This window comes from Caretta caretta, chromosome 2, assembly GCF_965140235.1.
Source record: "Caretta caretta isolate rCarCar2 chromosome 2, rCarCar1.hap1, whole genome shotgun sequence".
In the NCBI taxonomy this organism is placed as follows: Eukaryota; Metazoa; Chordata; order Testudines; family Cheloniidae; genus Caretta; species Caretta caretta.
The window spans coordinates 218,335,218-218,349,571 of NC_134207.1; the positions used below are offsets into that span (position 1 = coordinate 218,335,218).

General features: G+C 40.7%; 1 protein-coding gene across 3 annotated transcripts in view; it reads right to left on the reverse strand.

The window, feature by feature from the left end:
* The window catches only part of PHF14 (PHD finger protein 14), a 285,184-nt gene that overhangs the window by 136,091 nt on the left and 134,739 nt on the right, over window positions 1–14,354 (reverse strand). For 2 of the 3 annotated variants that reach the window (XM_048838246.2, XM_048838249.2), the window contains exons 15-16: window positions 11,080–11,130; window positions 10,819–10,940 (exon numbers count right to left, since the gene is read on the reverse strand). The exons of the other annotated variant lie outside the window; for it this stretch is intronic. In XM_048838246.2, the coding sequence (XP_048694203.1) occupies window positions 10,819–10,940; window positions 11,080–11,130 (173 nt within the window). The remainder of the gene's footprint in view (window positions 1–10,818; window positions 10,941–11,079; window positions 11,131–14,354) is intronic. 3 annotated transcript variants of the gene reach the window in all.

Sequence of the window (14,354 nt, forward strand, 5' to 3'; positions counted from 1 at the left end):
GCATCAGTCATTTTGCTCTAGTTATTATGAATCCCGGTGACTAAGGAACACTAGGGTTATAAGAGGATATAAACAAAAATCCAATAAAGTTTACAGAAGTTAACCACTGTACATAATAGATTTGCTTAAAATATGTGGCATACAGAAAATGTGTGATGATGTGGTATAAAATTTTTACTGGCACTTGTTTGGAATAACCTAAGCAACAATTTTGTGGTATTATCACACTTAATAATAACTGTCTTCTTAAAGGCCACAACAAAACACCATGCTTATGTCTTCTCTCACACCCTACCTAATATTATCTTTCCAAATATTGGCAGTCCATTGTGCCAAAACCCACAAAACTGTCAACAGCCATTTTTGTAATTTTAATAGTTTTCACTGAGAGCAGCTGGATAATCAGCACTTCTGTAAATCAGGTTGCTTTCTTAGAAACCCATTTAGAAGCCTAACTTTAGGGATTTAAGTTTGAATATCTGTCTATTTTGCCTCCAAAGGCCTTACTACTATATATTCAAATACAATACATATAGTTCAACTGAGATTTTTGTTTTTAATCAGAAAAGAATAGATAGTAATTTTGTGCTGAATAAAAGCATTTTGTGTGTATGACTTGGAATACTCCAACAGACCAGTGGTAACTGGTTTTGGACTACTGTGAAAAACTGAAGGTACATTATTTTATTACTTATTCCACCACTTGATATTTCAATTTATCCACATTTCTACAGAATATGGCTAAATTCCCAGGATAGCTATTATGTAATATGATAATATGAACATTTTACATATGTGCACTGGTGAGTTATGACCTCATAAAAAGGTAAGGACACAGTTATGAAACAGGCAATTCCTCTGCAGGATCCATGACTCATATAAGATCATAATGAAGCATTACCAGACTGCAGCAAGTTTCCTGGGAAACAAATGAACTTGATAAATAGTATACAATTTTAAAATGTAAGAAAACTATTCATACCCTTAAAAGAAAACAATTAGCATGCAACAAGGTTTTTTTGTTTAAGTTTGCTCCTTATATGAAATACACCAGTGACGACCTCAAAAACCATGTCTTTTAATCTCTTTTACTCGGTTAGAATTTTTGGAGTTTGCTAAAAACAATTCTACCCTTAATATCAAGATTTGAGAATCAAGATTTTAATGGATAGTTAAAAAGTATCCATTGTCTTCCAAATTTACATTAATGATCAATTATTGTTAATTGATTGAGCTGTTTAATGTCTTAGGTAGCCTGTGGATTTAATATGTTAATATCAAATCAAACTTGCAGATATGTAACTCTCTCATCTGAACAATTAATTCTTTTACAGAAAGAACTGGATTGTCTCAGAGATCTACACCAGAACTATCTGCACCAAAAGCTTAACATTAATTTCAGAGGAAATTAAATAGTCCAACTGTCCAAGCAATTTAAGGTTACACTTAAAATTTAGTTATTGCTCAGTAGCACTCATTCCCAAGAAGAAAGACAACTGTAAAAATTACAAATACTTTGTACTAATCAAAGATTTGCTTTCCTGACTTGCAATGATTATATGTTACAGGCCAGCCTTTTAGCTAATCAAATGAACATTTTTTTCCTCTATCAACGTGTTACTGAAAACTGTTCTTGTTCTTCTACTAATTTTCTTTAAAGCACTGAAGTATAGGATAATACATGAAAGGACCAAAACCAGAGATACTAGACTAAAAAGGAGTACAACACAAAGACTGTGACAGAGACCTCTCAATGATAATGGAACATACAACAATAAAACCATTTATGTACAGAATTTGACAGCACTAATCAATAAAGTCAAACAAGGTCTTGGCATGTGTGTATTATATATAGACAATACTAGCAATCCTATTTAAATAGAGAAGCTTGCTTCATCAAAATGCTACTTTAAAGCAAAGCTAATTATTTAAGGTAGTTCTGTTTTATCACACTGTTTTGGTACAAAAGTGTAGTTACTTAAGACATTCTTTTGGCCAGTCAATTTTCTATCATAAAATTTCCTTTTAGATCACTATAATAAATTAATTTACACTTCTGTGTCACCTTTTTAATCAGAGGATCTCAAGTAATTTTTTACAATCTATTATTCAAACCTTAAAACCCATGGGGGGGAAGAGGGCATGATATCCTTTTTACAGATGGGTAAACTGAGATGTAGGACTCTTTAGTAACTTGTCCAATGTTGTACAGCAAGAAAAAAAATGAGGAAACCTGATTCTCAGATCTATGCTGTAATTCCTGAGTTGTAGCTTATAATTTCTAAGGGTTTATTCTTTGTTACCTGATATTAAAATTACTTCACCATATTTCTGTATATAGTGGAATCTGTTTTGTAGTTTATAAAATAAGTGTTCAATTTTGGTACCAGAAAGACTGAGTTGATGAATTAGCAGCTGTGTTGATGAATTAGCAGTTAAGTGTTCAGCAATATCTCAAGTGCTACCCCAAGAAATCAGAACTTGGTTAAAGTTAGTTTGGTAGAGCGAATGTTCACCATGACAGTAGGATCATCCCTTACCCGTTCCAGAGCTAACAATTATCTTAAATTTCCATCTGGAGAGCCATACGGGATCTATTTTATACTAAGGACAAACATTTCCAGAACAACCACACACAATAAGACTATACAACGTCACCAGAAAGAATAGCTCAAATCCAAGAATGTGAGTTAAACCTACAATCTTTGAAAAATTTGGAAGAACTCAATGGGAGAGTGTAAAGATAGTCTGGGGCTACCCAAATGTTAAACAGCTTCTGGACAACAGTTCAAAGAACAGCAGTATTAACACTCGAAACTAATATAGAGCTCCTAAAAGGGAGGAATAGGGGGTTAGTTTCAATAATGTTGTGATGTTCTGACATAAGACTCGGAGGACCTTAAAGCAAAACACACTGATCGTGTACATCCTTTTAAACACTCTGCCTGAGAAGTTGGAATCAATCCAATCAATAAAACCCCTAGCAAATGTTAAAAGGTGAAACAGCAGCAGAGAGCTTGTAATTAATAGCTGTGCAAACTTCCTAACTGCTTTGTTTTAAGAATGATCTATATTTAATATACATGTTAAGTGAAATGCTAGGAGGGACAGGAATGATTTCAGCCTTGGTTGATGAAAGAAGTGAGGGCTTATTTAAACAGATTTGTTTTAAGAGTAAATGGCTTCATAGGTTTAAAGACAGTAGTGGGAGTCATCATTCAGCAGCATTTCGGCCACTGTGAAGCTCTTGACTGGCAGGAAAGATAAGTCTAGGAAGGAGGAGCAGAAGATTAAGTCTCCAAGGTTGTTCACTTGTAAGGATATCACTGCACTTGTTAGGATATCACTGCATTTGTTAGGATATCACTGCAACCTATAAGATCTTTTCAGTCCCACTGCAGCTGAAAGGCTGCTCTTCTTCATTGCAGAGAAAAGTATGGAAAGGCTGGAGGTTTAAACTACTTCACAGATCTCCGTACATGGCAGATGATAGGCTTGGTATGAACAAAAGAGTCTTTCAGTGAGGCAATGTTGCAGTATCTGACCACCAGAGATGTCCTTGTGTGTTTTCCTCTAATTATTCTCCAGTTAACAGCTATCTTTTATAAACCGTAAAGTGGGATGTCCAAATAAACAATGGAAATTTAAACTAGGTAAATTTCTGTAACATACTAGTGATGATGGCCCAATATTTGTGTGATCCACTCTGTGTGAGGAAATGTCAGATAGGGAAAGCTAACAAAATACTCAAGACTATGTACCCTCATTCTTCAGTTTCAGTGGTCACTCATTTCTGTTTAACTTGATGAGTTTTTCCTTATATCAAACTGAAGACTGGTCTTGTTCATTTGGAGAAATATCTTCAGTAAAACTCACAAACACAAAACTTTCTTATCAGTGACTGGACTGGGAATGGACAGGAATAATTATTTGCATAGCTATTAACTAAAAAATGTCTCATAACAGCCTCCTTTTCCTTCTGATCTTGTGCCCATGCTGTACCAATTAAGGCAGCAGATGAGATACCAGCCAGAGCTCTCTCATATAATCCCAGCACATTATTTCTAAGACTCAGGATTCACCTATGGATTGTTCCCATACTGACACAAAGAATGCAAGTCGCCCTCCCCGCCCCCAACCCAAACAGCAAAGGATGTTTTACTTGAACAATAAAAGCTTTACTCAGAACTGACTGGTAGATATTGGCTCTGAATCTCGTGTAGCATGAGGTAGGGCAACAGGAACTGTGACTTCAACAGTGAAGAGACTGGAATGCTCCAAAAGAACCCCCCCCCCTTGTCTTTTGAGGTTGTACTTTCCTTGACTATATCAGTATTTCAGGCCTTCGGGGAAGCAGACAGCTATGAGCTTTGGAACAAATCCTTTGTTGACTTCCCTAAGTAACTGTCCATCATTTGAGAGAAATGTTACTAACTTGCATTTTCAAATGCTGTCTTGCATTAGTACTACTATAAAGGAGGCCTGTGGGGAGGGGACAAAAAGCAAAGAGCCCCAGGTAGAAGGCAGAGTCAGAGAACTGACCATTTCTGGTGACCTGAATGAAGTAGGAGAAACAACTTATAAGCTCCCTTCAAGTGAGGTAGTTTTCTGAGGCTCCTCTCCCAGTAGATTCACTACATGGCAGAAAACCTGTTTGGTAGTGCTCCCAAATATGTTTTAGCTCGTGTCCTTGAAACCTTGGGTTTAAATTTCATTTAATGAAGATTATTTAGGTCTACTCCACACCTTTACTTCGAATCCTGAAGAAAATGTGTTCACTGATTTTTTTTCTCCAGTAAAACACAATTGTAGTATCCTCAGTAACCCTACCACTCACCCTCCAAACCTGTCCATAAAACAACTTTCCTAAACCGATCTATTCTTCTTGCTGGGTAACTTTTGATCATTGCCATCACCTTATTATCTTTTATGTCACATTTCTACACAGCATCTCTAACTTGCTGAAGTATTAAATCAAAAGCTTAATTGGTGTTCATATACACTAATGCACTGATATAGTCAATGATATACTCTATTTCAGGTACCAAAATTCATATTAAATATATCTAGAATAAATCCTGTTTCCAAAACCCTGTAAGGAACTAAAATGTTTACCTTGCATGTATTATTGATTCCCACTTTCTACCATAACTTTAGTTCCCTGAAAGATAAGTTACCCATTATACAATTAAATGTCCTTATTCCCCAAAAATTTAAACAGTTGTGCCTGAGCTGAAGATCCTGCCACAGAAACATCTGGTTCAAGAGGAGATATATAAAAATAAAAGAAAGCCCTTCTGATTTTTATTGATGTTAACCAAGAGATCTTTTAATGGAGGCTCTCTTGATTTAACTAAAAACTGCTTTCTGGTTGCTGAGCTCCATTATTTCTCTCCAAAGACAATAACTGTACAGTCTCTCTAGCTTGGCAAAGTAGGCAAAGTGCCAGCTCTGAAAGCAAAGTCAACACGTCTCTGTGGGTAATCAGTAAAAAAATGATTACTAACATTCATAGTTGTTCTTCAAGATGTGTTACTCACGTCCATTTCAATGTAGGTGTGTGCACACTGTGTACACCGCTGCCAGAAAGATTTTCCCCTTAGTGGTATCCATCAGGTTGGCTCTGGTGCCTGCTGGAGTCACTCCCTCGTAGTATATAGAGGCCTGCCGCCCTGCTGTCCCCTCAATTCCTTCTTGCTGGGTTTTGGAATGGACATGAGCAACACATCTTGAAGAACAACAGTTACGGAAGGTTAGTAACCGTTTGTTCTTCTTTGAGTGCTTGCTCATGTCCATTCCAATGTAGGCGACTCCCAAGCAGATGTAGGAGGTGAGTTCAGAGTTCAACGACAAACAGACTGTAGTACCGCTCTGCCAAATCCACCATCGTCTCTGGACTGCTGAGTGATGGCAGAGTGAGTTGCAAAGGTGTGGTCCTAAGACCATGTTGCCTCTCTACAAATGTCCTGGATGGGAACCTATGACAAAAATGCGTCTGAAGAAGCTTGTGCCCTTGTGGAATGTGCTGTCAGAGCCAGAGCAGGGACTTTCACCAGGTCATAACATGTGTAGATGCAATAAAGTGATCCACGATTAAATCCTCTTCGTCGAAACTAGGAGACCTCTCATCCTGTCTGCCACTGCCACGAAAAGCTGAGTAGTTTTCCTAAACAATTTAGTCCTTTCTATGTAGAAGATCAGTGCTTGCCTGGTGTCTAGTGAATGTAGCCTCTTTTCCTGGCTATTTGCTTGAGGCTTCAAGTAGAAGACGGGAAGAAAGATGTCCCAATTACCGTGGAATTGCAACATCACCTTTGGAAGGAAGGCTGTGTTAGGGTGCAGCCAGACTTTGTCCTTGAAGAAGACCATGTATGGGGATACCGAAGTAAGAATCCTAATTTCCACAACCCTTCTGGCTGAGGTGAAGGCCACCTCCCAGGACGAGTAAAGAGCATGTTGCCTGGGGCTTGAATGGGAGACCCGTGCGTCTTGATAATACCAAGCAGAGGTCCCAGGGCTCACCTGTGGGTACAGTCTGTCCAGCCCCTTAAGGAAGCAGCTACAGAGCGTGTTAGCAAAAATGAACCTGCTGTTTAACCTTAGGTAGAAAGCTGAAATCATCTCCAGGTGTTCTCTAATCGAATACATGATAGCCTTTGTTACTTCAGAGGTAGCAAATGAGATGGAGGGACTCAAGGTTTGGATGATGTAGGCGTCCGTGATCCTGGGAAATGAGATCCAGAAACAGAGGTAGGGTGATTGGTGTTTCCACTGAGAGGTCCAGAAGGGTGGTGAACCAGTGTTGATGACAAGGGCTATCAGGATGAGTCTCATTCCCTCCTCTCTGACCTTCAGCAGGACCTTGTGTATGAGCGGAATGGGAGGGAATGCATGGAAGAGATGGTCCCTCCATGGGAGAAGGAGCACATCTGTGAGCGAGCCTGGGCTGTGATTCAGGAAGGAGCAGAACTGCAGAAACATCCTGTTGCACCTCATTCTAAACAAGTCTATCTGGGGAGTTCCACTCCTCTGGAAAATGTCCTTCACAACGTCTGGGTAAATGGATCACTCATGATTGGAGATGGATCTGCTAACTCGTCCTATGCCCCGAGAAGATAGAAGGCCTCAAGATGGACTGAATAAATTCCCACAGGTGAAGTGTTTCCTGGCACAGGTGAGAAGAGCACACTCCACTGTGTCTATTTATATTGAATATCGCTCTCATGTTGTCTGTAAGCACCAACATGCATTTGCCTTGCAGGTGGGGCTGGAACGTTTGGCAGGCAAGGCGCACTACTCTGAGTTCCGTTACATTGATGTGTAGCGAGAACTCCTCCTAGGACCAGAGGTCCTGAGTTCTGAAGACCCCCAGATAAAACCCCTCCGCCCCCAACCCAAGCAGAAGTATTGGTGACTAAAGACATTGACAGCTGAGGTTTTGCAAATGGGACATGTGCACATACTGACCCTGGATCCAGCACCACAAAAGTGTGAGTCTGAAGAAGTCTGAGTCGCAAAAGTACTTGTTTCACCACATATGTGCATGATGCCATATGCCCCAGGAATTTCAGGCAATTTTTTGCCATGGTGATGGGTTGGTTTCTGAGGCTCTCTATGATCAAGTCCAGGGCCCAAAATCTGGCTTCCAGAAGGAAGGCTCTGGCCTGGACCGAATCGAGGACCGCCCTTATGATCTCTATCCTTTGGCAGGGAGAGATTGTTGTTTTTTGCATGTTTATCAACTTCTGGAAGGTTGACAACATTAACTGTATATCTGCCTCCGCCTGGGCCCTGATCCACCCTTTGATCAGCCAGTCATTGAGGTTGGGATATACCTGAACCCTTTGTTTCCTTAGGAAAGCCATGACACCACCATGCACTTTGTGAAAATCCAAGGGGTTGCTGACAGGCTGAATGGAAGTACCGTGAACTCGTAGTGTTACTGGCCCACAACGAATCAGAGGAATCTTCTGTGGCTTTGGAAGACTGAAACGTGAAAATAAGTGTCCTTCAAGTTGAGAGACACACATCAGTCTCCTGGATCAAGAGACGGGATAATGGAGGCCAAGGAGACCACGCGGAACTTCAACTTCTTCATTAATCTGTTGACATTTTGCAGATCCAGGATGGGTCTTAGACCGCCACTGGCCTTTTGGATTAGGAAATAACAGGAGTAAAACCCTGTGCCCCTTAGCTCCAGAGGAACATCCTCTACTGCTCCCACTTGCAGAAGCATTCACACTTCCTGAATTAGAAGTTGCTCGTAAGAAGGGTCCCTGAAGAGGGACAGGGAGCGAGAATGGGAAGGCCGGGAAGAACTGAACTGTAGGGTATTTTAGTCCTATCGTGCATAGCACCCAGCAATCTGAGGTAATATGGGCCCACACCCAATAGAAAGGGGACAGCCAGTCCACAAAGATAGGGGAGGATGGATCCAGACACTGTCCTGGTGCACCGTCCTTGGGCACACCCTCAAAAGGCCTGTTAAGACCCAGGCAATTGTCTAGTGGGCCAAAACCCATGGGCCAATGAGGGCTGGGGAGGAGGCCTCCTTTTGTAGCGCTTACCCTGCCTCTTATTATAATCCTGCCTCCACTGAGGTTAGTAGAAATGAGGCAAAGGCTGGGGCTTAAAGTGCCTCCTCAGCTGGGCTGGGGTATGTAAGACTAGTGACTTAAGGTGGCTCTCAAATCCTCTAAGCTGTTGAGCTAAGAGTCTGTCTGCTCTGAAGAGAGAGACATGCTCTCGAAAGGAAGGTCCTGAATTATTTACTGCTCTTCATATGGAAGTCCGGTTTTGCACTGAGGGAAGAGGTGGGGGAATCCTACCCTCCAACGCGATAGAGTACAACCTCCTTGTCTGAGGTGCTTGGGCCTGATGGAAAGCCTAGGGGTCCAAAAAGACCATTGAACGGGTACCTGCCACTGTGCGGGACAGGCCACTGGTGGAAACCCTTGGCTCATATCAGCCATCAGGTACCAGCAGTCAGAGCATTGCTGGCTCCTGCAGGAGCTGTTGCACTCTTGTTCAGAATTCGATGATGAGAAGTCACTCCCGATGACCTCGGGGGAGTGGTGCCAGATGGTATCAGAGTGGTGCCAGGAGGTGGGTGACTAGTGCTGCAAAATCATCACCGGTTTTCCCTTTGACGGTTTTCCCTTTGACCTGTGGCCAATGCTGTAGCCATTCTCGTTTCCAGTACCTGTTCCTACCTGATGGGGGAAACAGCAGGTTTCTTCCTGCCTCAAATGCCTCTGGCGTAGATCGAAATGCCATCACTGCACTCCTATGGCTCTCACTCGGAGGAGAGTCCAATGATACCAGACTCGACAGTTCCCCTTGCTAGGCTGAAGTTGACAGTACCAGACTGGCAACCATTGAGCCTGGGTGGCCTGACATGCATCTCACTCTGCCAGTTTCCTTGTGACTGGAAGACTTCTGAATTGGGGAGTGTCCCCTGTCCATCTTTCGTTGTTTCTTCGGCACCGAGCATCCCCATGAGGGTTAGATCTTCTCTGCATCGGAGATCCTTGGTGATGCCAAGAGTCCTGGGACACAGACGAGGAGTCCTTTCTTGGTGCCGGAGTGGCTTGGCTATGCTGCCTGTCTCTCAGAGAAGCCAGCATGCTTCTAACCAAGATGGAGGGGCTCAGTACCGAGTAGCGACTTGGCTCCCAAGAGGGGACGAAGAGCAATCTCCATGAGGAGGAACTCAAGTCTCTGGTTCCTGTCCTTTTGGATACAAATCTTGTTGCTGTCCCGCAGGTGAGATTCCCCCACAAACTTAAGGCAAGGAGAGTGGGGGTCACTACTCTTGGCATGGGTTTATGCCAAGTCTCACACGGCTTAAACCTTGGAGACCAAGGCATGCCATAGTGCCGGGGAAGAGGAAATGCCAGTAAGCAGGGTCCTACTCTATTACTACCATCTAACACTAAAACTATAATATCTACTGTTTTATGAACTATATACAGGAAAAAGAGACAAAGTCCACTGAGCAGAGTACATGTATGAACGCAAAGATGAACAGAAGTTCCAGCAACCGTCAGGGGTGGTAAGAAGGGACTGGGGGGGGGGGGGGGTCAGCAGGCCCCTATATAGCAGCGCTATGAGGGCGCAACTCCAGGGGGCACCAGAGCCAACCCAACAGATACCACTGAGGGAAAGACTTTCTGGCGGCAGTGCATGTGGCGTGTGCACACCTACATTGAAATGGATATGAGCAACCATGGCTGTTCACTCCCTGATCACTCCCCTCTTGGCTTAGACTCTTGATTATAATGCTGTGCTTGCTAAAACCAGCATTCAGGACAGCTTTTCACCTTTCTTCCATATGAGAAGCATTTACTATGGTGTGGAGCGACAGGGGACTATTAAGACATTTTTTTAAAATGTGTATGTTCCTCGCAATAACGTTCACTTTATCTCAGAACAATGTTACCAAAGCTAATTGATTTAATGTTTTTTACATAAGGGAAGTACTGTAACTCTAATATTGGAATACCTTGATCAAATTGCCTGTTTGTTTATCTTTGTGACCTGTTATAAAGCATAGGCAATTCACCCTGACCAAAGAAAATGAATTCTCTTGTGTTAGAAAAACAGATTATGTTGCTTATTTACATCTAAATCTTAAGTGTAAATGTGTGTGGCAGGTCAATAAGTGGATCAAATCAATGTTTCCGAAGTAACGTTCCCCTAAATCAGATTTTTTTAAAAGCATTCTATATTGTGATTTTCCTCATTACGGCTATGATGAGAAAGTGATGAAGATAGAACTTTAATCCCCTGTGGAAAAGGTCACAGTATTAAGCCTACCTGACTAGATTTTCATTGTCTCCAGTCCCCTTGCACGTAGCACATTCAGTTCTTAAATCCTCTGACTTGGGCTTCTTTTGTAGAACAGACTGCCTTTGCCGTCTTTCTCTAGGAATACGTTCCTATCACAGAAGAAATCAAAAGAAAGGGGTGGGGAGAGGGAAAGCAAACATTTTCAATTATAGTACTGAAGGCAACATTACACACCTGAAGTTTAATATTTTGTGAATCTAAGTTAAAAAAATACACTATTATCCCAACCTCAGGCTTTTCTTCTTCAGGCACAAAACTTCGTTTTCGTCCTCTAGTTCTCTAAAAGAAAATACATTTAGAAATTAATTTAATTTAACACAAAATGTCTTTACAATTAATCTACTGTTCACAAAAGACATATCTGCAGAAATTTGTTAGAACGTAAACTACTGAACAAATGCAAAGATAACTACAATCGTAAACATTAGAGCATTTTCCTTAGTCTTTTGGAAACTATTCAATACACAGCAACATCAAAAGAGTGTGTGATTACATCTATTTAATGTATTGGATTGGAAGTGTGGATTCTTGTTCCAGCAAAATAAATTTCAATGGTTTTCTTCTCAGAAATATTCTAGAAAAATACACAAACCTTCTATAGACCATTGCAACCTAACAAATATATAATTTACACATATATGGGAACAAACTATTTGTAAGAGTAGAGTCCAATTCCTCAAGCATGTATACAGGTGCTATGCTAGATCTACTAGCTCTAATCAAGATACTGTACTGTTATTTATCTGCATGAAATGTCCTGTAAAGCACTTTAAACCTAAGCTCAAATCTTTGACCCCTCTAGAAAGTTATTTCAGTTCCCCCTCTGCTTCATCTGAGCAGAGAAATCCATATTCTATGATGTTATCCAATATCTTTTATAGGTAGAGCCAAGATCAACACATTTACTTATCTAACTCACCTACCCTTCATGAGAAGAGGGCCAGAACACACTCCTAAAATTGAAAGCTTTTGAGGGTAAAAATAAAGCTGTAAGCATTATTTCTTCTACAAATATAAAAGATCAAAGTGCTGTGCTAGCACAGATCTGCTGTGGAAATGATTACAACAGGTGTGCCGTGTCACGACAAGAACAGCTACTGTGGCCAACTTTAATCATGACATCAATGAATACAAATCACTGTTTTATTAATATAATTTCCTCACCTTCCACTCCCACTCCATAATCTGATTAAGAAATGTGAAAAAAATGAAATGCTTATACAATATAAAAGCTTGGAACACAATTTTCAAAAATAAGGAGGGGGCTAAAGTTAGGGTCAAATACCATATGTAGGCATCTTACCAATGTTCAAAAGTGCAGAGCACTCAGTGGGGGTCAAGGGATTCTGCTAGAAGCTCAACAGTGAGAAAAACAACCTTATTTAGGTTCCTGGATATGAATTTAGAAGCCTAACTTTAGGTCTCTATTTTTGAAAATCTTGACCTGATTATTCTAATACACACAGAACATACAAATATACCTATTTTTTGTGTGTGACAATAAATAATAAGGTTTTACATTCCATAACCATCCTAAACTATGGATTTTCTTTTATATACGTAACAATATATATAACACCATTAATTGTGTGTACGAGTATATTATACAAACAATTTTATTATATATTTTCTTTATGCTCCAAGGATATTACAATTTAATACCACAGATCTGAAATTAATAGGAAATAAAAATTCTTTTGATAATACTATGCATGTGCATTGTCTCTTCGCTTACTCAGAATGAATTAACATTTAAACAAACAAATGGCAAAAATTAACAGGTAAGTTGCTCTTAGTTGCATCTCTCCAAATCTGATTCATATTTAAGTGAAGGAAATGTTTCTGTTCTGGGGAAATTAAAACTGTTCAATGTTAAATAGGACAACTAAGCCAAACCCCCAAAACCTTTTGTCAAATTGAACAGCTTTCGATGTATGTGGACAGAAGTGCATGGAGAGAGTGATGCCAATAACTATCTGGCAGATGTTCGTAAAGCTGCAGCATTAACTATATAGCAGTATTCACAAATACATATGGAAAGATTAGGCAGATATCTTTTTAAAATTATGAAACGAAGTACTGAAAACAAATCATACATTAAAGCACTCAGAATATATAAAAAGAAAATATGCAACATATTTAAACTGTGTGAATTTAATACCATATGTTTTCATTGGCTACTAGCATACAACAGATGGAATAGTTATCACCAAAAGTGAAAACTATTCCAGCATTGCCAATTGACTGTAGAATATAATTTATTTAATTTACTTTATACTAACAGTGCTAAGGGGGAAAAAAACATACTATAATACAACGTAAGAGGTTTCAGTGATCTCTACAGCAACAACTTTTAAGGTTTCGAATCAAGTAAGCAAGTCACACACAGAAATCCACCTTGAGAGAGTCACTACATTTATCTCTTTTAAACCACAGTATTAACTGTAACCTTCATGTGCTAAACAACTGGCACAAGCTGAATAACACCCTTCCCCTCATCGCCCCCAAAAAACCATTCTAGAGAACAAGAAAAGAAAATGAAGCTGGGAAATTCAGAGATCATTCCAATAATCAACCTTTGATACCACAAATGTTAAAAAGAATGTTTTGACACACTGCTGGTTAGCCATTTATAGCTAGTTGATGCATCTGTATTACAGCACTGCAGGAGAGCAGGTTAGAATATCTGAGTCCTATGAAAAAAGAAAAGGAGTACTTGTGGCACCTTAGAGATTAACAAATTTATTTGAGCATAAGCTTTCGTGAGTCCTATGAGTAGGTCTACACTTATGGCGGCGTGTAGAGTACAGACACTGCACATCCAGCTAGCGCAGGGATAGCAGTGTAGACAGTGAGGCATTAGTTAGATGAATAGACTACAGACACACCAATTATTTTAAAGAATAAACCCTACATGGCTTTCTACATGCCCAAGCTGGGCTTCCTACATTACACTGTTATTTTTAGCAGTGTAGTGTCCCACTGTCTCCCACTGCCAAAGTCCTTCTCTTCTGCAGTGAAAGACTCCAGCAGCAGAGAAAGGCTCCAGCAGTGGGGAAAGGCTCTATAGCTGCTTTCTGCTAAAGCCTTTACCTACTACCTCCCTCCTGCCAGAGTCTTTCATTGCGGAAGGGAAGGACTTTGGCAGTGGGAGACAGCCATGTGCAGCTGCATACCACAGTGTGGACGCAGCTTGCCTTTCACTGCAGCGTGTAGCTATATGTACCTACCCTACATGCTGCCGCAAGTGTAGACAAGTCCTATTGTGATCATTCCTGGGGTACCCAGGGTTGTGAGGCACCTCACCACCACTTGCCTTTAGCATGAGTGAGCCTTATCTGTGCCTGCTGTGGATCAACTCCCTGTAACTACCAGCCTCGGGCAATACAAGCAGCACCTTCCAGGCCTCCACAGGCTTTGCCCTCTCTGTACAGGTTAGCAATAGACACGCACCAACACCCTGAGTTCTCTGAGAATACATTTGGAGTGCTCAGCCCCTGTTC